This window comes from Coloeus monedula (genome assembly GCF_965178545.1).
Source record: "Coloeus monedula genome assembly, chromosome: 3".
Lineage (NCBI taxonomy): Eukaryota > Metazoa > Chordata > Aves > Passeriformes > Corvidae > Coloeus > Coloeus monedula.
The window spans coordinates 118,175,016-118,195,819 of NC_138783.1; the positions used below are offsets into that span (position 1 = coordinate 118,175,016).

Sequence of the window (20,804 nt, forward strand, 5' to 3'; positions counted from 1 at the left end):
TCAGGCCCTGCAAGGCCACCCTGAGCTCAGCCCAAAGCTTCTCCTCTCCAGGCTGAACAATCCCAGCTCTCGCAGCCTTTCCTCCCAGCAGAGCTGCTCCATCCCTCTGCTCATCCTGCTGCCTCCTCTGGCCTCCCTCCAGCAGCTCCACGTCCTTCCCGAGCTGGGATCCCAGCGTCTCTGCCGGTCACCAGAGGCAATCGTTGGCCTCAGTCACTACCCCGAGTGGGGCATTTGCATATTGTTATCAAAATGTAAATTGAGGTTTGGGACGAGCTTTTTGCTCCCCTCCCACACTCTTGGCAGAAGTTCTGGATGTTGCTTAAGTGGAATTGTCCCGGGAGAGCAGAGCAGCAGGACCCAAACACCCTCCAGGGAATGAGACTCACAGCTCGGGGCTGCTTAACCAGGAAAGAAATGTTTGAAATTTCAGCTAAAATAGCTTAGAAAACTCAGGTTTTCTTCTGGAGCCTTCATTTGCCTGAGTTGCATCATGATCCATGGTTTTAGCAGAAAAATTTGACCTATATTTTTTGGATTTGAGGACAGGCCTTAAAGCAAATACTCTGTCAGGGTAAGGCTCCTTATTTACTTATTCTTATTTCTTTGGTTTGTTGTTTGGGGTTTTTTATTTAAATTGTGGTTGAATTGTCCCTGAAAAATATCCTCAGTGAACCAGGCAGCTGTGCACATAAAAAAGCTATTTGTGTATGCAAATTCCAGATTTGCATATGCAATCACCTGGGCATGCTCACCGTTTGCAGACAGCAAATAAACTTCAGTTCTTTGAATATGCATCTGCTTGAAACAAAATCCTCCTGCAGGCAAACCTGCTGCTGGAAATTGATTCTTCAGTTGGGAGAAGAGTTAATATTTAATAAGATTCTGCATTTTAAAAAGGAACTGGAGATATGATCCATACGGAAGCAGCACACGTATCTGCCCGGCCCAAATGTATGCAAAGGCTTCCTTGGAGTTAATATCCCTTGTTTGAGGCAAATCAGCTGCACAGTGAGGGAGGTTTTAGGGATCTCCTGAGGAAAGGTTGGACTCCCACCGGAGGAATTCCCCCCAGTAGGAATTCACAGCTTTTTTATTGCTGAGTCACTCGTGACACAGCATAGAAGGGATTGTGGAATCATGGAATGGGTTGGGTTGGAAGGGACCTTAAAAATCATCTCATTCCACTCCCTGCCATGGGCAGGGACACCTTCCACTGTCCCAACGTGCTCCAAGTCCTGTCCAACCTGGCCTTGAATTCCATTAGGGATGGAGAGTCCACAACCTCTCTGGACAACCTCTCCCAAGGCCTCCTCACCCTCACAAACAGGAATTCCTTCCCAATATCCCATCTAACCCTGCTTTCCTTCAGTTTAAAACCATTCCCTCTTTTCCAGTCACTCTCTGCCTGCATAAGAAGTCCTTCTCCCTCCTTTTTATAACCCCTGGAAGGGGCTCTGAGCTCTCCCTGGAGCCTTCTCCTCTCCAGGCCAAACACCCCCAGCTCTCCCAGCTTTTCCAGTGATTATATTTCGCTCCCTTCATTTTTAAGTGGGCTTCAAAGTCCTCAAATTTGACTTCTCACCGAGGTTTCCAAATCAGAGCCACAGCCATGACCAGTGCAATGTCTCTTCTCTAAGTACCTTTGATGGAGACATGGATTGGGCCTGGCTCCCCCACAGGATCTGTGGTGAGCCCTGTCAAACCAGCTGTGGACTGAAGGGATTTAGAAGGATATCAGCCTTCTTGGATTGGGATGGGATTCAAAAACTGCTGGATTAAAGTGGTTTTGTTTCAGTAATCGATATTTGGGAACATTCCCACAGATCCATGACTCACTCACTTGAGCTGAAGGAATTCCAAACAGGCCGAGATGTGTTTTCTCCTGATTCACCAGAGATCTGTGGAAATAATGGGAATAAAATGAGATCCTGCTGTCTTCCAGAGATCTAGAAAAAAAAACCTGCTGAGGTCCAAAACCAGCTCCAGGGAGAATTTTTGATTCATTTTCTAAAACCAACTCCAGCGAGAGTTTTTGATCCATTTCCTTTGTGTTTGTGATGGTTCTCAGACAGCCTGGATTCCAATAAGTGCAAGGGGCCAGGGGAGGTTCAGATCAAGGATTAGAAACAATTTTTCCCTGCCAGAGTGGTGAGGCCTTGGGATGAGGTGCCCAGGGAGTGCTGGAGTCACTGTCTCTGGGAGTGCTCAGGAGGAGTCTGGATGTGGCCCTTGGGGACAGGCTTTGGGGTGCTGCTGGTGCTGCTGGGGTGGCACTGGGTGATCCTGGGGGGCTCTGCCCACCTTTCTGGGATTCTGTGACTTTTGGGCTCCCTGGGATATGTGGAGGTGACAATAGGTGACAATAGCACTGTCCCAGGGCCACCTTTGCTCTGCACAAAGGCCTGTGGACATGGTGTTCCTGCACATCCCATTGTTCACTAGGTCCTTATTGCTGGGATATCCAGGTCTTTAGCCAGCAGCACCTTGGCACGTCTAAATTTTCACTTAAAATTGTGATAAATTCCCATCAGTGGCACTGCCACATTTTCTTTTTTTTTTCCCACTGGATTCCTGTCCGTGCCTACCCAGACAAAACTTCTCCTCAGATTGTCACAGCTGGTAGAGAGAGCCAAGGTACTTAAAAACCTGGCTCTTCCTCCCCTGCTTTCATTATGGATTTTTAAAACCTCTTTTGAACTGAGGATTTTTTTATTCCCTGCTTCTGAATAAATGCTTATTTTCAAAATGTTGGGGGTTTTTCTTTCTGAAAAGAAATCCTGCTGCACTGTCAGTGAGAAGGGCAGGATGACCTAACCCATCATCTTCTCCAACTTCTCTATGATTCATAAAGCAATTTCTGTTTTTATGAGCTAAGTCCATGGGGAAAATCATTAGCAGTAACCAGATCAAGAGTAGTGCTCCTGATGAAAATACTTTTGGTTAGGAAACTTGGTAGAAATAGTCTGAGCCTTAAATTAAATATTTCCCTTAGGCCATCTGACCTACTGTGTACATCTGCAGAAAAATTAGGTTTTTTTCTTCTTTTGACTGCTTTTTCCTGCTTTTCCTCATTGAATTGTTTTAACCTACATAGCTCTGAAAAATTCACTCATGGCCCAGATGCCGGAAAATGATGCAAAAGGAAAAGGCTGCATGGATTTAGCCTTGGTCTAAAGCTAAGCTGGGCATTTAATGTGATTATTCCCTGTAGTTTTCCCAAATACTTTAGGGGGAAAAAAAATTATTGAAGAGTGGGATGCTGAGAAGTGGGGAGAGAGGGAATATATTGCTGAACGGGAGATAAGAAGGAGCCTAAAAAGCTGCTGGTTCTGTTCTGAAGGAAATCTTGCCCTGCCTGAGGTCATTTTTAGGGAAATCCCAAGAACCTTTTCATAATATAATAATAATAAAATTCAAACTGTTCCCCAAAAAAAGCCTTTTCATCCCAATGGGCTGAAATAATATTAATGCCTTTATTTCTTGCTCATTTTCTGCTGCAAGTGCCTCATATTTTGGAAACAGAGACTGAATTGTACCAAGTAACAACTTAGAAACCATAAAAGTGAAGCATTTTGTTATTGGAATACAGCCAGCACATAAATTTCAGTGGTGGATTATCAGATCCTTCGCTTCACCTGGAATTACCGGGTCTGGGAGCTGCTTAGGAGAAAAGACATGAAGGAGGTCCCAGCATAGGGAGGCCGTGGAGCTGCTGGAGAGAGGCCAGAGGAGGCAGCAGGATGAGCAGAGGGATGGAGCAGCTCTGCTGGGAGGAAAGGCTGCGAGAGCTGGGATTGTTCACCTGGAGAGGAGAAGCTTTGGGCTGAGCTCAGGGTGGCCTTGCAGGGCCTGAAGGAGCTGCAGGAAACCTGGAGAGAGACAATTCCCAAGGCATGGAGGGCCAGGAGCCAGGGAATGGCTTCCCAGTGCCAGAGGGCAGGGCTGGATGGGAGATTGGGCAGGAATTGTTCCCTGGCAGGGTGGGCAGGCCCTGGCACAGGGTGCCCAGAGCAGCTGGGGCTGCCCCTGGATCCCTGGCAGTGCCCAAGGCCAGGCTGGACATTGGGGCTTGGAGCAGCCTGGCACAGTGGGAGGTGTCCCTGCCATGGCAGGGGTGGCACTGGATGAGATTTGAGGTCCCTCCCAACCCAAACCACTCCATGATACAAATTCTGTAGGAAAGCAAAGTCACCTCATTTCCAATACATGCTTCTAATTTTTTTAAAAATTCTGAACAAAATTTCTGAATCTCTGAATTCTAACAGATGAAGATCTCATTAAGGAAAGGCAGGAATCTTGGTTTCAAGGCCTTTTTTCTGGAGCTATAAGTGAAAGATGATTATTTCATGGCAAGCTTCCAGCCACTCCTGAGCTGTCCTTCTTCCTTAAATCCCATCTAACCCTGCTCTCTGTCAGTTTGAAGCCATTCCCTGTTCTCCTGTCACTCCATGCCCTGGTGAAAATCCCTCTCCATCCTTTTTGTAGCCCCTTGATGTACTGGATGGAATTGATGGACTTTAACTGGTTGGCAGTGCAAAGGATTATTAAATTTATGGGAATGCCTGGCACTCTCTGGCAGAGCAGTGGTGGTGAGGATCCTTTATGTCCTATCAAGAAGTTGGACCTCAGTAGGTTTTTAATACTCCCATCCTTGAGGTTTCATGGTGCAGACACTCCTTTTCCTTATGGAATGGGATTCCTTTCCCTGGCATTTTTCAGTCTCACTGCTGAGTCAGGAGAGCTGAGATTGGGTGATGTGAGGCAGGGAATTTGTAATTTATTTAGTTCAATAAAATACTGAAATATGTGGAGCAGGAAACCTGGTGACAACACTGCTTTTCTGGGAGTGCAGGAGATCCTATGTATTTGCTTCCCAAATTATTTGGCTTTTTTTTATTGAAACATAGAAGTGTTGACAGGACAAGCTCCTTCCCTGAGAAATCAGGGACACGGGAAGCCAGAGCTGCTGCACTGTGGGTTAGGGATGAAGTAAAGTCTGGCCCACTCCTGCAGAAATTATTTCAACTCCTTTTCTCAGTCACTTCATCCCACACAGCTCTTTTTTCACCCCTCTTGAATGAATGGGATTTCAAATCAAATCATTTTGGTGACCTTCCTTGATATCTCTCTGCTGAAATCAGTGGGAAGTGCTCTGAGCTGTGACAAAACCAGGATCAGCTGAATGCAGATTAGATTATTTCTGAACGTGTTTCACTAAGCCTGACTTTCTCCTGCACTCACTACAAAGGTTTTGTAGCTGTTCAAATCAGTGAACAAGATGGAGATCTTTTGGGAAGGGAGAACATTTTCCATAGGAATAGGAAAACGTGAGGGAATAAAAGCTTTGAAGCAGATGCTGGGGCTGGGAAAGGATGGGCCTGGAACTGGATCCTGCAGTGGAGCTGCCTGTTGTGGGTTTTAGGGAGTTCTTTTGCCTTTACCCTTCCCAGAAGGAGATTTGCTGGCAAAGCTGGGCTGTTGGAGCATCAATCACACTGGTCCTCAGGATTGGCAGATGAGAAGTTTTCCTTCAGAGTTTTCCTTCCCTCTGTGTCCTAATCCCTTCACCCAGCTCCCCACAGGAGGTGGGAGACAGGGTCTCCTCTTCCTCAGCTCCTGAGGGGGCTGGGAGAAGGGAGAGGGAAACTTCCACCCCTCCTGGAGAGCTCAGACGCTCCTGTTTGCCAAAGAAGAATTTGGCAGTGCTAGACCTTTTTTTAAACCTCAGTTTTTGAGGAGATTCCTTATTTATGAGTTCCCCAAAACACCACGTGTGTGAGGGAAAGGCTGCGGGAAGCTGTGCAGCATTTTCGGTGAACAGCCCCTATTTTTTTTCTCAAAATACAACTGGAAAGAGTGAAAATCCACCTGCACTGCAGTTCCTCCCAGCTTTGCCTGCCCTGGATTATCAGCTGTAGCATCCCCTCCTCGCAGGCCCACACAAAACACCACCAGCTTTTGCTTCATCGTGGTGAACAATGCAAAAAACGCTTTCCTTTTGCTCTGCATCTCCATTTGTGCTCCTGCTCTTTGGGAATTGCAATGAGGAAATGCCTTTTCTCTCAGCATTAATGAGAAATCTCGCTCAGGCTGATGCTGTGTCTGCGCTGTGCCAGGGTGTGCAAAGCGTGAGGGAGAGAATGCTTGGGAGAGAATTGGGTTCTTCCAGGGCCTAAAGGGGCTCCAGGAGAGCTGCAGAGGGATTTTTCACAAGGGGAGGAGGGCCAGGAGCCAGGGAATGGCTTCTCAGTGCCAGAGGGCAGGGCTGGATGGGAGATTGGGCAGGAATTGTTCCCTGGCAGGGTGGGCAGGCCCTGGCACAGGGTGCCCAGAGCAGCTGGGGCTGCCCCTGGATCCCTGGCAGTGCCCAAGGCCAGGTTGGAGCAATCTGGGATAGTGGAAGGTGTCCCTGCCCACGACAGGGATTTAAGGTCCCTCCCAACCCAAAGCATTCCATGATTCCATGAGAGGCCGTCTCGACTCTGCACTGGAATCATCAGGGCAGGAGTTGTCTGCCCTACAAGGACATGATGTCCTCATAAATCACTTAAACACATCCTAAAGAGGTGGAAGGATGGAAACATCTTCCCTGCCTTCCTTAATCATGGAACAGATTAGGAACAGCGTGTAAAAATGGGAGGAGACACCAGAAAGAATTTACCCAGTCATAAACAAAACATGGATACATTTTATTTTTTTTAGTAGTGCCTGACCTTTGTTCCTTCATTCTTCCTTTGAGTTTGTAGCCATCAAGCCCCACATCCACCAGGCCACCTCCTGGGGCTGACCAGTCCAGAAAAGCCAGGCTGTGTCCCAACCCTCAGCACGTAAAGCTGCAGGAAAAATAAATTTATGGGCCGGTGTTGATTTAATTATTAAGGATTCTGTTTGTCTGATTCCTCCCTGCACCCGGCACCACGGGCTGTTCCTCATTACCTGCCCCACGTATCTTCCCAATCTCACCACAAACAGTTTGGGTTGACCACACCACTTCCCTCTTGAAAGTTAATCCAGTTTGACTCACCCTGCACTGCTCAGGCCGAGCCAAGGAAAACAAGGCAAAGAATAACCTGCTTGTATCCAGTTTGGAAACTTCTCAGAGGCCCTGCTTTCAGAATGCTCCACAGTAGCTCACTATATCTCCCTGCAGCTGCAGAGAAAATCAGGGGAACAAAAAAAAAAAAAAAAAAAGGTTCCAGAACTCCAAATAAAGCCCAGGCAGAACCCCGTGGAATTTGTGAGCTCCCAGTTTACAATGGAGCGTTAGTCCAGAGGAGGAACCGACAGATTAAATAGCCAAAGTCACCTCTTTGGAAAAACAGGTATTTTCTGCTCTTGTGTGGCAAAACCAAGCACTGGATTTGGTAAAAGCAAAGGTCTTTAGTTCAAGGGAGGTGTGTAGCCCCACTAATACTCTTTTGGGGCACGAGCAAAGCTACAAGTGGTCAAAGACTGAGTAGGCAGCATCCACAGGGAGCGAATTGAATTTGGTGTTGCCAAATTCCCCTGGTTTACACAAACACTGAGCCACAGGACTTGACCTTTAAGTTGCAGGTCCCTTGTTCAGCCCTGTCTGAGGGTGAGTGATGGGGACCTTTCAGCATCTGCAGATATTCACAATGAAATGTTCCTGTCCGAGCAATTCCTGTGATGTTTGTACAAGCATTTCCCTGTTTGGAGTCACTGCAGAGGTGACAAATGCCCTCATCCCTCGCTTTTCCTGCTCAGGATGAGGGAGGGGGTCCAGCTTTACCCCACCTAAGCTTAGAAATGGGATTGAGGTGCCTGAATGAGGTTCCTGTGTCCAGCAGAAACAGAACCTTCTGCCAAGGGCTGCTCTTGCACCTCGAGTCCTGGGGCAGTTTTGGGTGTCCCAATATAAGATCTGAAGCTCTTGGAGTGTGTTCCAAGGAGGCCACAAAGGTGCTGAAGGGTCTGGAGGGGCCATACAAGGAGTGGCTGAGGGCACTGGGTTTGTCCAGCTGGAGCAGAGGACACTGAGGGCAGAGCTCCCTGGGGCCAGCTCCCATCTCTGCCCCTGGGACAGGGACAGCAGCCAGGGAGCAGCTGGAGCTGGGCCAGGGCAGGGTTAGGTTGGATTTTAGGGAAAGGTTCTTCCCCCAGAGGCTGCTGGGCACTGCCCAGGCTCCCCAGGGAATGGGCACGGCCCCGAGGCTGCCAGAGCTCCAGGAGCGTTTGGACAGCGCTGCCAGGGATGCCCAGGCTGGGATTGCTGGGGGGGCTGGGCAGGGCCAGGGGTGGGACTGGGTGATCCCTGTGGGTCCCTTCCCACTCAGGACATTCCAGGAGTCCATGACTGTGTTTCCAGCAGCTTTCCCTTGGACAGAGTTTGTTTGTGCCTGTATTTTCATTTCTTCTTGGTTGCTCCCTGAGCTGGTGCTTGAAGCTTGGGCCTCATTCTGCACCTTCTGTTTCAGACCAATCTCCAACTCTGCTGTCTGAGCTGTGGCTGGAGGGGATTCCTGGGGCACTTTAGGAAGATGCAAACCAGAAAGAAACAAGAGGCTTTTGGCAAAGCAATGCTTGACTTGGGACTCACTCAAACATTGGGATTGGGATTTTAGAAGCTGGGATGGATGGGGGAAAGGGAAAGGAAAGCAAAGGCTGTAATTTTGCAAACTCATTTGACTTTCATGATCAGCTTCTTCCTTCCAAACTCCTAATGCTCCATGACTTTTACCTCACTGCCATGACCTAATTCCTGGGGTTAATTCCAGGGAATAATTGCACTTCCACAAGAGAAAGAGAGGGCACACAGAGATTCAGCAGAGTTTTGGTGGATTTACACCAACTAATTGTGGTTTTAATGGAAATACACTCATGCTTTGCTGTTTGTACCTCACAGGCCTCACCAGCAGAGCTGGGGGAGAGGAGGAAAAAATTCCTGCCTCAAAAATGTGTCAGGATTGCTTTTTCTGGCTGTGGGACCTCAGGATAGACCTGAGGATTTTCATCAGGAGGAGGGAAAGAGCTGGAGAGGCCCAGCCTGGAGGACTCTGTGGTCTCACAGTCCATGGAGTGAGGGAATGCACAGCCTTCCCCAGCCTTTTTCCTGGGAATGTTCCCCTGGAGCTCTCCTGACACAACTGGACAGAGTATCAGTGATGGAAAGGGCTCCCAGCCTGAAATTAGGGCAGAAATTTGGAAATTGGCAGCCTAGGGAGGGTGTAGAGTCTCCATCTCTGGAGATATTCCAAACCCACCTGGAGGTGTTCCTGTGCCACCTGCTCCAGGTGACCCTGCTTGGACTGGGTGATCTCCAGAGGTCCCTTCCCACCCTAAAAATTCTGTGATTCTGTGAGCTGAAGTCCATTTTCTAGAATATATCAGGCAAGAGAGTCTTGATCTAGACTCTCCCCCCTGCTCTGGTTTGTTCTGGGACAGAATTCCTTCTTTTTACAAATTTTCCTCTACCTAAAATATCTGTGTGGTTTTTTTTTAATAAAAGCACTGATTTTAAAAAGAAGAGCTAAGCAAAAAAAAAAAAAAGGTCAAAATATTTTTTAATTACTGTTAAAACATGTAGGAAAAAATTCCAGAACTTCCAAAGGAGGTACAAGGAGCTCCTTGGGGTTTCCCCCAGGAATCTGTAAATCCTGGTTCACCTTGTTGGTGTCACTGTACACAGAAAAATGGGATCACTTGGTGGAAAAGTTAAATGCTCAGCCCAGGATTGTGCCTTAAACATCATTTATCTGCAGTTATTTCAAGTGAGGAGCAGATTTTTCCAGCCAAGGTGAGCTTTGCCAGGGAACTGCTAGGAGAATTCACCTGGAAGGGCTTTCCAGTGTTCCTCTGGATCAGCCAGGCCATGGAGTCAGGGCATATCCAGCCTCATTCCCACATTTCCCAGCTCCTCGTGCCTGCAGCCAGGTGGGGGCTGATGACCGACACTGCTCCTGCTGCTAATTCCAGACAGAGCATGAAAATATTGGGATAATCTAAATATTGGGATAATCTCCTGTCTGCCACGCCGCTCCTTCTGTCTGGAAATGAGGCTTGTGCTGTCCAGCACTCTAAAAAAAACAGGAGAAAAAGCTATGATTGCTGATGAATCTCCCTGAAACTCTGCCTGCCTGATTTGTGCTCACCACAGCAATGATATTTGTCACTGAAGTAATCCAAAATATCCCAGAGGGTCTCAGATTCCATTTTGAGAGAGTTTTTACGTGATTTTTAAACAGCGTTGAAGAGGTTGGTGAGCTCTGCCACTGAGCTGATCCTTCTGATGTGCAGAGAGGAGATCAGGGGAAAAGGGTGGGCAAAGAATTTGATCTCTGGGATATCTGGCACGTAGGAAAACAGTGTTTAGGCATTGTTAGCCAAAGAAAGATGCTTTTTTTGCAAGCGTTATAGTTGATTTTAAAGCATTTCCCAGCTTGGGAATAATATAGAAGCATTCTATTTTAATTAATAGAATCCCAGAATTGGGTTGGGAGGCACCTCAAACTCATCCCATTCCACCTCCTGCCCTGCAGGGACACCTTCCACTATCCCAGGTTGCTCCAAGCCCTGTCCCTGAACACTTCCAAGGGTGAGGAATTCATTTCTTTACAAGAATATATTCTTTTTTTGCACTAAACACAGTGTGTTCACTTCCTAGAATGATGTATGTGAGTTAGTTCCCTCTCATCACTGTACAAAATAATTGCAATAATTTCAGTTTCATTTCAGAACAATGTCCAGCACTTCATTAACTGGACACAAAGAAATGTGGGTGATTTTCTACCCCACGAATGCCAGAGCCAACCCAAAACCCTGAATAAAACCTGCCCTGAAAAGAGGAGATGCTTGGATCAAGGTCCAAAGTGCTTCCAAAGCAGACAGGTTTCTTTAAACTCACTCCTTACTTTGGTAAAGCCTGGCCAGACACTGCATTTTCCTGGGAATAATCCACTTTTTGGGTGTGAAAAGTTTCCTTTTCCACATGGGGAAAAAAGGGGGGGTCAGAGGAGAGAAAGGGAGGAATTCAGGGAGAAAGGCTCAGCTTAATTAAACTCCCCTGTTGTGGTTTAACCCCAGGAGCAACTGAAGCACACTGACTCCCACCTTCCCTGGTGGGATGGGGAGGGAATTGGGAAAAGAAGCCCCTGTGGGTTGGGATAAGGACAGCTTAATAATTGAAATTGAAATCATTTTAAGAATTGAAATTTTTAAATGAATAAAGCAAAAGGAGGTAACAAAAGGAGAGAAATAAAACCTTTCCCTGATCTCCAGCCCAAACCTTCCCAGACACAGCTCCAAGCCTTTCCCTCAGGTGCCTGTACGCTGATTTGGGAGTGGATGAGAAGTGACAGAAGAGTGGAGTAATTAAAAGGAAAAAAATTTGATTAAAAGACAAAAAGGAAACCCCATGAAATCATAGAATGGTTTGGTTTGGAAGGGACCTTAAAGATCACTTAATTCCACCCCTGCCATGGATGGGGATATCCCTTAATCCATCCCAGCAGTGTTTACTTGTGAAATGGTCCTGGTTTTCCACAAGAATTCCAGCTGGAAGAGGAAGAGGAGCGATGCCTTTCCTTGGCCTCTGCTTTACCCAATTCTGCCTCTCTGAGCCTGAAAGGCATCTAAGGAAGCCTTCAAAAATCCAAAAGAATTAAAGGAAGATCCAAAACATGAAAGGAAAATTCAAAAATAAAAGGAAAACTCAACATTTAAAAGGAAGGTAAAGGAAACCTGGTTCTTTTCCTGCACCTGGAGCTCTGCTCTCATCCTTTGGGGCCAACGTGAATCCCAGACTGAGCCACCGTTCCCAGCCACCATTCCCACAAAACCAGGGACTGCCAAGGCACTTTGCTGCTGTCATTTCCACATCCCCAATCCCAACACCTGGCTGCAGGCCGAGGCTGAGCGTTCCACAGTCTCTCAAAGTCCATAAAACTGCATTTCCCTGCCATTAAGAGGGGAAGCACTTTCATGTTGCCTCGCTGTAAAAGTCTCGGAAGAGCCAATGTTTTCCCTGCCCTCCCTGTGCAATATTCCATGTAAAAAAAAAACCCTCCTGACCTCACTCAGGCAGCATTTGGAAGGGATAAGGTAAAAAACAAACCAAACCAAAAAGCCCCCAAACTCTGTGGTTTAGCCAAGCTGGCTGCATGTCCTGTTTATTCCAGCGTCCCCAGCACCCACCCTGCAACCTGAGGGGAAAAATTGTTGCTTTTTTCTTCTCTCTGCTGATTGATCCTTGTCAAAAAAGCTCTGGGGACACGCGAGGGGACGAGGGCAGTGGTTCCACCTCGTGTGAGCTCTGTGCCAAGGTCTTCCTTCAACAGCTGGAAATTTGAGTGTTTTCCATCAAGATTTGTGGCACCTCGTGGTCAAAGCGGCTCAGCAGAGCCAAAGCAGCTTCCAAGCACCTTCCTGCTGCTCTTTTTTCATCCTGGAAAAGGGAGGTCTGGGCTTGTGGTCACCTCACGGGACTGGGAGCAGAGCAGCTGTCACAGGGTCACCGCCTGGCCGTGGGCAAGGCACCTCATTCCTCTGTCATTCCATTTCCCACCTGGCTAAAGGGTTAATAACAGTGCTGGCCTTGCCGGGGTGAGCTGAGGATAAGTTGCCTGCCCCAGCAAGGTGTTTAGAATGCAACTTCAAAGCAGAGCTAATAAACACCAAAATACAAGTCACCCTCACAAAGCCCTGCCTGTGCTTTGAGAGTGGCTTGGGAGAACTATTTATGTTTGGTACATTTTTCTGGCACAGTCCTTCGCTCTCTTTCTGCAGAGCTCTGGTGCCAAACGGGTTCTGTGCAGCCCGAGTAGGAGAAATATAAAATCGATTTTCTGGCTGGGGACAGGGAGGGTAAAGAGGCACTTCTGGAGCTGCATCTTGAGGTGACAATTGCCTGGTGTTGATTCTGAGTGCTTCCCACCCAAAATTAAAATCTAGGCACAAAACCAGCAGAGTTCTCCTGAGGAAGAACCTGTTGGTGCTGATCTTTCTTCCTTGCATTGACACAAATGGAATTTCCACAAATTCAAGGGATGAGACAGATCCTGGCTGTGCCCCTGCACTCCTGGGAATCCCAGGTTATGGAAGAGGCTTCATGCAGGAGGTTGAAGGCTGAAACACCCCCAAAATTCAGCTGGATGCTCTGGGGCAGCACAAGAAGGGGTGGAGGGGTCCAGGAGTTTCACATGGTAGATGCAGGGTATGGAGATATCTTGGAAATCAGGAGGAATTCTGGATATCAGAGAGAATTTTGGACATCAGGAGGCATTTTGTCACAGAAAGGGCTGTTAAACATTCAAATGGGCTGCCCAGGGAGGTTTGGAGTGCCCATGCCTGGAGGTGTCCCAGGAAGGGCTGGAGGTGGCACTCAGTGCTCTGGGCTGGGGACAAGGTGGGCATGGGGCACAGCTGGGCCTGGCTGGGCTGGGAGGGCTTTTCCAGCCTCAGGGATCCTGGGATTGGGTGAGGCAGGCAGAGATCCTCCCATCAGCCTGGCAACAGCCTGAACTGTGGGGTTCAGGAGAGGTGGGAGGGGAAGGGGAGGGCACAGGGGGTCAAACTTGGCCTTCCTGCACTCCTTTAAAAGCAGGAGATGTCTGAGGAGACTCTGAAATCAGGAATAAATGCCAGTGTGAGGCTGGATTTGGAAGGATGTGGCTCTTGGCTCTGCCAGCCCTGGGTAGAGCCTGTTGGAGCTTAAAATAATCCCCATGGATGAGGTATTTTACACATCTTGTGTGACTCCACATGTTGGCATTCTCATCCAGGGTCAGGAGCCCAAGGCTTGAGGAACTTCCAGCTTTTCTTTGCTGACAAATGCAGCATTTGCTCCCAACCAACCAGAATGTCAGATAAAAGTCCTTTTCAGCTGTCTTTGCTTCTCCCCTCCTTTTTTATTTCTATTTCTTCTTCTTTTTTTTTTTTTTTTTTTTTTTAAGCCCTAATGGGTCTCTTTAATGACGAAACCACCGCTATATAATATGTCTTTTTATATTTTAATTCCTTCCCCCTCCCCTTGGGATAATTTACAGCACAGTGTGGAATCTGAGACAGTTCAAGCTGTGCCAAAGGGCCTGGCAAGGGGAAGAAATGCCGAGCCACTGAGATTTGGAACCATAAGACGAGTTATAAAATTTAATTTTAGAAATGCAGCTACTGGGAACTGCTTTTAAATGCACATTTTCCTTTTAGTGCATAAAATGGGCCTGTGTCTTGATGGAGCTGTCAGGGTGGCTTGAAAGAGTTCTCTGTAGAGGAAGGGGCCTACAGGGCTCTGCAGAGAACTTTTGCTGCTTATTCGCTGATATTCAACGTTTTGAGAGGGATTTTTAGGAATGTTTATGTTTGTGTGGAATAAGGGACAGTGGATAAAACAAGATAAAATAATGCCAACTTTTTATATAATCATGGAATGGTTTGGGTTGGAAAGGACCTTAAAGTTCATCCCATCCCACCCCTGCCATGGCAGGGACACCTCCCACTGTGCCAGGCTGCTCCAAGCCCCAATGTCCAGCCTGGCCTTCAGCACTGCCAGGGATCCAGGGGCAGCCCCAGCTGCTCTGGGCACCCTGTGCCAGGGCCTGCCCATCCTCCCAGGGAACAATTCCTGCCCAATCTCCCATCCAGCCCTGCCTTCATTCACCTTAAGGCCATCCCCCCTTTCCTAGTCACAAGTTCCGTTGTTTCTTCAAGGGAACAAGTAGAAAAATAAAGATGTTTGACCTCTGGGCTGGAGATTTGACCTGCATTCCTGCCAGGGCAACAGTGTCCGATGGAAAGAAGGACAAGAGATAAGGCACAAAGATCCATGAGGCAGCTGATTTCCTGAGACAAATCCAGTGTACAGAAATCATGGAATCATAGAATAGAATCATGGAGTATCCTGAGCTGGAAAGGACCCACAGGACCGTGAGTCCAGCCCCTGGCCCTGCACAGACCCCCCAACAATCCCAGCCTGGGCATCCCTGGCAGCGCTGTCCAAACGCTCCTGGAGCTCTGGCAGCCTCGGGGCCGTGACTGTGAAAAGGCTGCGAGAGCTGGGATTGTTCAGCCTGGAGAGGAGAAGCTTTGGGCTGAGCTCAGGGTGGCCTTGCAGGGCCTGAAGGAGCTGCAGGAAAGCTGGAGAGAGACAATTCCCAAGGCATGGAGGGCCAGGAGCCAGGGAATGGCTTCCCAGTGCCAGAGGGCAGGGCTGGATGGGAGATTGGGCAGGAATTGTTCCCTGGCAGGGTGGGCAGGCCCTGGCACAGGGTGCCCAGAGCAGCTGGGGCTGCCCCTGGATCCCTGGCAGTGCCCAAGGCCAGGCTGGACATTGGGGCTGGGAGCAGCCTGGCACAGTGGAGGGTAGAAATGGGTCATCTTAGTCCTTCCAGCTGAATCTGGATGTGTCACGATGCTGCCCTGAGTCTCCAGGACCTTCCCTGTCCCCTCCCAGCCCTGGAGCTTCATGGGACTGTGCTCCAAGGGCTGCTCTGGGAAGTGCTGGAGCCTGTAATTCCCATGTGGCTGTGCCCAAGTCCCCTGTGCCCTGGCTGATGCTCTGAATTCAGCATTTCCTCTCTTAGAGCTGAATGTCTGATGGGACCTCACATTCCTGAAGCTCCCAGTGCCACCAAGAGAAACTTCATTACTCCAGTTTCAGTTCTGCCAGTGTTTATTTCCCATTCCTGTCCATAAAACCATTGCAAAAGGATCCAAAAGCAGGATTTGTTTGGGTTTGTTATTTTAGAGCCCCATAGCACTTTTCTGATTGTGGTGCCTGGGGACAACCTGGGATTGAATTTTTGAGGAGTTATCCCCGTGCAGGTTTAGCACAGGGGCCATTTCCTCCTTTTAGAAACTGTGGGGAGGGTAGGAAAGCCCTGAAATTGTCAGTGGATCTGGTTCTTCAGCCTAGGGGACATCTCAGGCTGCCCCACGATAAGATTGCAATGCTTGAGAGGTGATTTCAGTTTCGATTCAGACAGTCCCAGATTAGGCCCTTCACCAGTGGATCAGCGGTTGCAAAAACAAGGGGAAAAAAATGAAAAATAAACCAAAACCAACCGACCTCATGTACCAAGTGAGCTTTTCTGATCTTTTTCCCCCCCCTCCCACACTAGGACATCGGCAGAAAATAGATGAGCAGACAAAGCCCGGCAGCTTGTCCTTTTCTGAGCGTCTGAGCGAGCTGGAGCAGTTGCGTCGCACGGCCATGAGGGTCAGCCCACACCACCCAGCCCCCACACCCAACCCTCGAGCCTCCTTGAACCACAGCACAGCTTTTAACCCTCAGCCTCAGAGTCAGATTCAGGGTAAGTACCCAAAATCCTCCCCCCACTCGCCAACCTCCATCCCCGCGGCCATCACGGGCCCATGGCCCCGCTGTGCTTCCATCTCGTCTTGGTTCTCCTTGGGTATCTCTGACACGTGAGAGCCTTTAAGGAGTGAAAAGAGGGGCTTCCCAATGGATGTTGGAATTTTGAGAAGCCTGAATTTTAAGCCTGGCAGGTTTTAAGGGGTCCTTTTAGGGGGTCCATTCTAATCCTTCCCCCGCTCACCCACCTCCATCCCCGCGGCCGTCACGGGCCCGTGGCCCCGCTGTGCTTCCATCTCGTCTTGGTTCTCCTTGGATATCTCTGACACATGAGAGCCTTTAAGGAGTGAAAAGAGGGGCTTCCCAATGGATGTTGGAATTTTGGGAAGCCTGGCAGGTTTTAAGGGCTCCATTCTAATCCTCCCCTTGCTCGCCCACCTCCATCCCCACGGCCTAACGGGGCCATGGCCCCGCTGTGCTTCCATCTTTTCAGGGCTCTCCTTGGCTATCTCTGCCATGTGAATGCCTATAAGGAGTGAAAAGAGGGGCTTCCCGATGGATGTTGGAATTTTGGGAAGCCTGGCAGGTTTTCAGGGCTCCATTCTGTGTCTTCCCAGTGTCAGCACAGCTCGTGGGGTTTGTTATCCTCACCTGTGCCTCAGAACACCTGCAGAGCCATGGTTGTCTTGCAAAGCCAGGCCTTTTTCCAGGTGTATTTCCCAATGGGTATTTGTCCATGAGTGTGCTGGAGGCAGAGGGAAATACTGTCAACACCTTGCTTTGACCTTTCCCAGGAAGGCAGCAGCAAAGAGAGCTTTGCAATGTGTTTCCTTCCCTAAAACTTTTCCCTGAGCGCTGAGACTTTCTTAGGACAGGCTGCTTTGGAGGGATTTCTGTGGCTGGTGGTTTTTCAGTGGGTTTTGTTGGAATGAAAACCTGCAAAAGGGTGACTCAGGATTTCCTCCCAGGCTCGGATGAAATCGAGTCATCCAGCTTGGAATCTTATCTGGCATCACCTAGAGTTGAGTCTGTCCCTGCTAAAATTCCTGCTGAAATTTGGGCAGTGGGTCAGGTCACTGTTATAGCTGATCCTATAAAAATGCAGATTCGTGGGGAGCTGGACCCAAAAACGTGGCACGGTGTTGGTTTTAGCAGGTGCTATTCCTAACAGAGTTTTCCCCTATTCTTCCAACTAGAATGAAATGGGCTCAGTCAAGGTTTTCTGCTGGGCTGTTGGAGAGGAATAGTTACTGGGAACTAATAAGTTCTTATTTTGGGATTTATTTTTAAGAGCAGAGCACTCTTTCCTGCAGGCAGGGAAGGTTGTCACTCACCTAAGGCAACACTTGGAACTTTCCTTTCTTCCCAGGGCTTGGAAGGTCTGTGGCTTAGTGGAATTATTGCAAATCTGCTGGGTTTGGGATATATTTGAGATCACAGAATCAGGGAATGGTTTGGGTTGGAAGGGACCTTAAATATCATTTAGTTTCAACCCAAACCATGGGCAGGGACACTTTGCACTACCCCAGGCTGCTTCAAGCCCCTTCCAAGCTGACCTTGGACACTTCCAGGGATTGGGGCAGCCACAAAATTCTGTGGGCAACCTGTGCCTTTCTCACAGGCAAGATTTTCTCCCCAGTATCCAACCTAACCCTACTAAACCCCACTGATTTCACCACTAAAACCCAACAAATTACCACGTGCTGTACAAAGCAAAAAGAAACTGGAAGCACCACCCAGCTCCTCCCCCTGGCTGGAGCAATTCCAGGTCAGCTCAGGTGAAGGATCCCCTCACATTCCCCTCACTTCTTTCCCTGATTTGCAGAGCAGACCACGTTGGGTTTCTCCTGCTCACAGCTCCGTTCCTAGAAAAGAAAACACATTTTATTGTGGCTGCTCAGCACAGACGTGGGTGGAGGTATCGGTGGCAGCCTCACATTCTTCAGCTTCTCGGGAACACTTTCTGCTCAGCAGAGTATCAGGTTTAACAGCCAGGATCCCTCTTCCTTGCTTCCCTGTGGAATTCCCGATGGGTTTTTCACGCTGGGCCCTGGATCCAGCTGCTCCCTCCAGGAATAGTTGTAGGAGGTCGCTGGGCTTTGCTGTTTCAAACAGGATTTTGATGTGTATCACCTGTGGATGTAGCTCAGCCATGGATGTTTCCTCAGGGATATTCTCCTTTTCTCCTGGTTCCACTTTCCCTCCCAAACGTGTGTTATCTGTTGAGGATGGAAATTGTTGGGGCTTGCAGTGGATATCAGGGAAATAAACCCCAAACTGAAGCCTCTCTCATTTGTCTGTTGCCATCACCTTTTAACGTTCAGGCTCATCTTTTCAGGGTCGCATTATCACAGCAGGAAAAAAGGGATGGGGTGGGAAGGAGCTCCAGCACCATCATTTTTTCCTGGGTGATCAAAGTGTGACTGGGTTAGGGTTGATCTGTGTGATCTCAGAGGAGTTGGGATATTTCATTTCTTTTTATTATTATTTTTGTTTATTCAGTTTCAGAGCAGAGACCTCCAAACCAAGGGAGGGAAGGGAGAAGGAAAGGCTGGGAGAGCTGGGATTGTTCAGCTTGGAGAGGAGAAGCTTTGGGGTGAGCTCAGTGTGGCCTTGCAGGGCCTGAAGGAGCTGCAGGAAAGCTGGAGAGAGACAATTCCCAAGGCATGGAGGGCCAGGAGCCAGGGAATGGCTTCAAACAGACAGAAATTAGGGTTAGATGGGATATTGGGAAGAAATTCCTGGCTGTGAGCATGGTGAGGCCCTGGCACAGGGTGCCCAGAGCAGCTGGGGCTGCCCCTGGATCCCTGGCAGTGCCCAAGGCCAGGCTGGACATTGGGGCTTGGAGCAGCCTGGCACAGTGGGAGGTGTCCCTGCCATGGCAGGGGTGGCACTGGGTGGGCTTTGAGGTCCCTTCCCACCCAAACCAGTCTGAGATCCTGTGATTCCACAAAAACCAAAACACTTCTGAACATCCCATTTCCACACCTCCCTGCCCATTTTGCATCCTGAAACATTTCTGGTGAAACTTTCTCACTGAAGAGAGCACACAGGGCTTTTTATAAGACAACCCCCCCCATCCATCACTAAATTCCAAGCAGGGTCCCAAAACCTTGCTTTAACTCCCACCAGTAGGAACCACAAGTTGCTCCTCCACTCATCCAAACCCACTTATCTTTTTTTTTTCTAAAAATACAAAACTAGAAGAGAGATCTCAGAGCAGTTCTTGGATGGCAAGGGCAGGCTGCCATGCCACCAAACCGCTGTTTATTTGTTGAGGTTTTCAGCTAGAAAAGGATTGAGGTTCATTTTAATTTCCTATTTTAGCAACTCTTGAACGGGAGCAGAAAACCTTTTGTGTCACGGATACAAATCCACGGCAAGAGTTCTGTTCAGAGCCCATAAATTGCTTTAATCGAGTTTTCTGCTTCTTTCATATCACAAGGAGGGAGCCACGTCCACCTGTTCCCTTGGAAGTTTTATCCACAGCCAATTCCCAGAGCAAAGGGGAATGGGAGGGGAGGAAAAGCTTCCACCACATGGTTTAAGTTGAGATTACTTTGTGCCAGAACCGAGTGTAAAATGTCAAAAGGATTTGACCTCCACACAGATGAAAAAGGAGATTCTGACCTCAACTCACCCCTTCCTTTGTGCAGAGGGGGGGAAAAAACCAGCCAGAGCCATGTGAGCTGTGCTGAGGGGTTTAGACCCTTGAGAAGCATTTAAATTTCAACTTACAATAAATATAAATATACCTGTCTGTGTATTAAGGTTGAGTTTCTCCCAACACCTGCCTGGAGCAAACACTAAATCCACAATTCCGGATTTTACAGTGGTTAAAGTTAACCAGAGTGGGCAATTCCAGAAAATCTGAACATAAGGTTCCTTTACAGCAGACGTTTTTGCAGGGCCAACAGAAATATTTGAAAATCCAGGCCAAGAAGATTCTTGTGGAGGCATCAATGTGGAGTTACAAAATTGCAGAAATAAATGGGGGTGTGCAATTAAATAACTTCAATTTTTGTTTTTAATTAGCCCAACTAATGTTCACAGAATCACAGAACCACAAATGGTTTGGGTTGGAAAAGAACCTTAAAACCAACCAGGGACTCCTTCCACTGGTCCAGGTTGCTCCAAGCTCCATCCAACCAGAATATTCTCAACTGCTTTCCAACTGTTTGGAGGTTTTCACCTGGGGACTTATTAATTACCCATAAGTTTAAAACATAAATAATAATTAATACATTTTCTCTAGGGAAAACAAATAATCACTTTAAGCTACACACTTCTGGTTCTTTTTTAGACTTTTATGGCCTTAAAATACCTGAGTTTGCTTTTTTTTTTTTTTTTTGAATTTTGTAACCTTAGATGTTCAGTTTCCCACTTTTATGACCAAATCAAAAATCCCTGGAAACGAGAGGCTGGAATAAAACTGCTGACAGCTCTTGAAGGGAAGAATGAGCCCTGAAAGCAAAGCAAGGGAGATCATTTAAAGCTCAGCTCTTTGAATTAACACCAAACACGAGGACTGGGG

At 48.1% G+C, this 20,804-nt stretch overlaps 1 protein-coding gene across 2 annotated transcripts in view; it reads left to right on the forward strand.

Moving 5' to 3' along the window:
• Positions 1 to 20,804, forward strand: part of RUNX1 (RUNX family transcription factor 1) — a gene marked incomplete at both ends in the record, with an annotated part of 157,731 nt that overhangs the window by 107,426 nt on the left and 29,501 nt on the right. The window contains one exon of one of the 2 annotated variants that reach the window (XM_082277339.1): positions 16,077 to 16,268. The exons of the other annotated variant lie outside the window; for it this stretch is intronic. Within the exon in view, the coding sequence (XP_082133465.1) occupies positions 16,077 to 16,268 (192 nt within the window). The remainder of the gene's footprint in view (positions 1 to 16,076; positions 16,269 to 20,804) is intronic. 2 annotated transcript variants of the gene reach the window in all.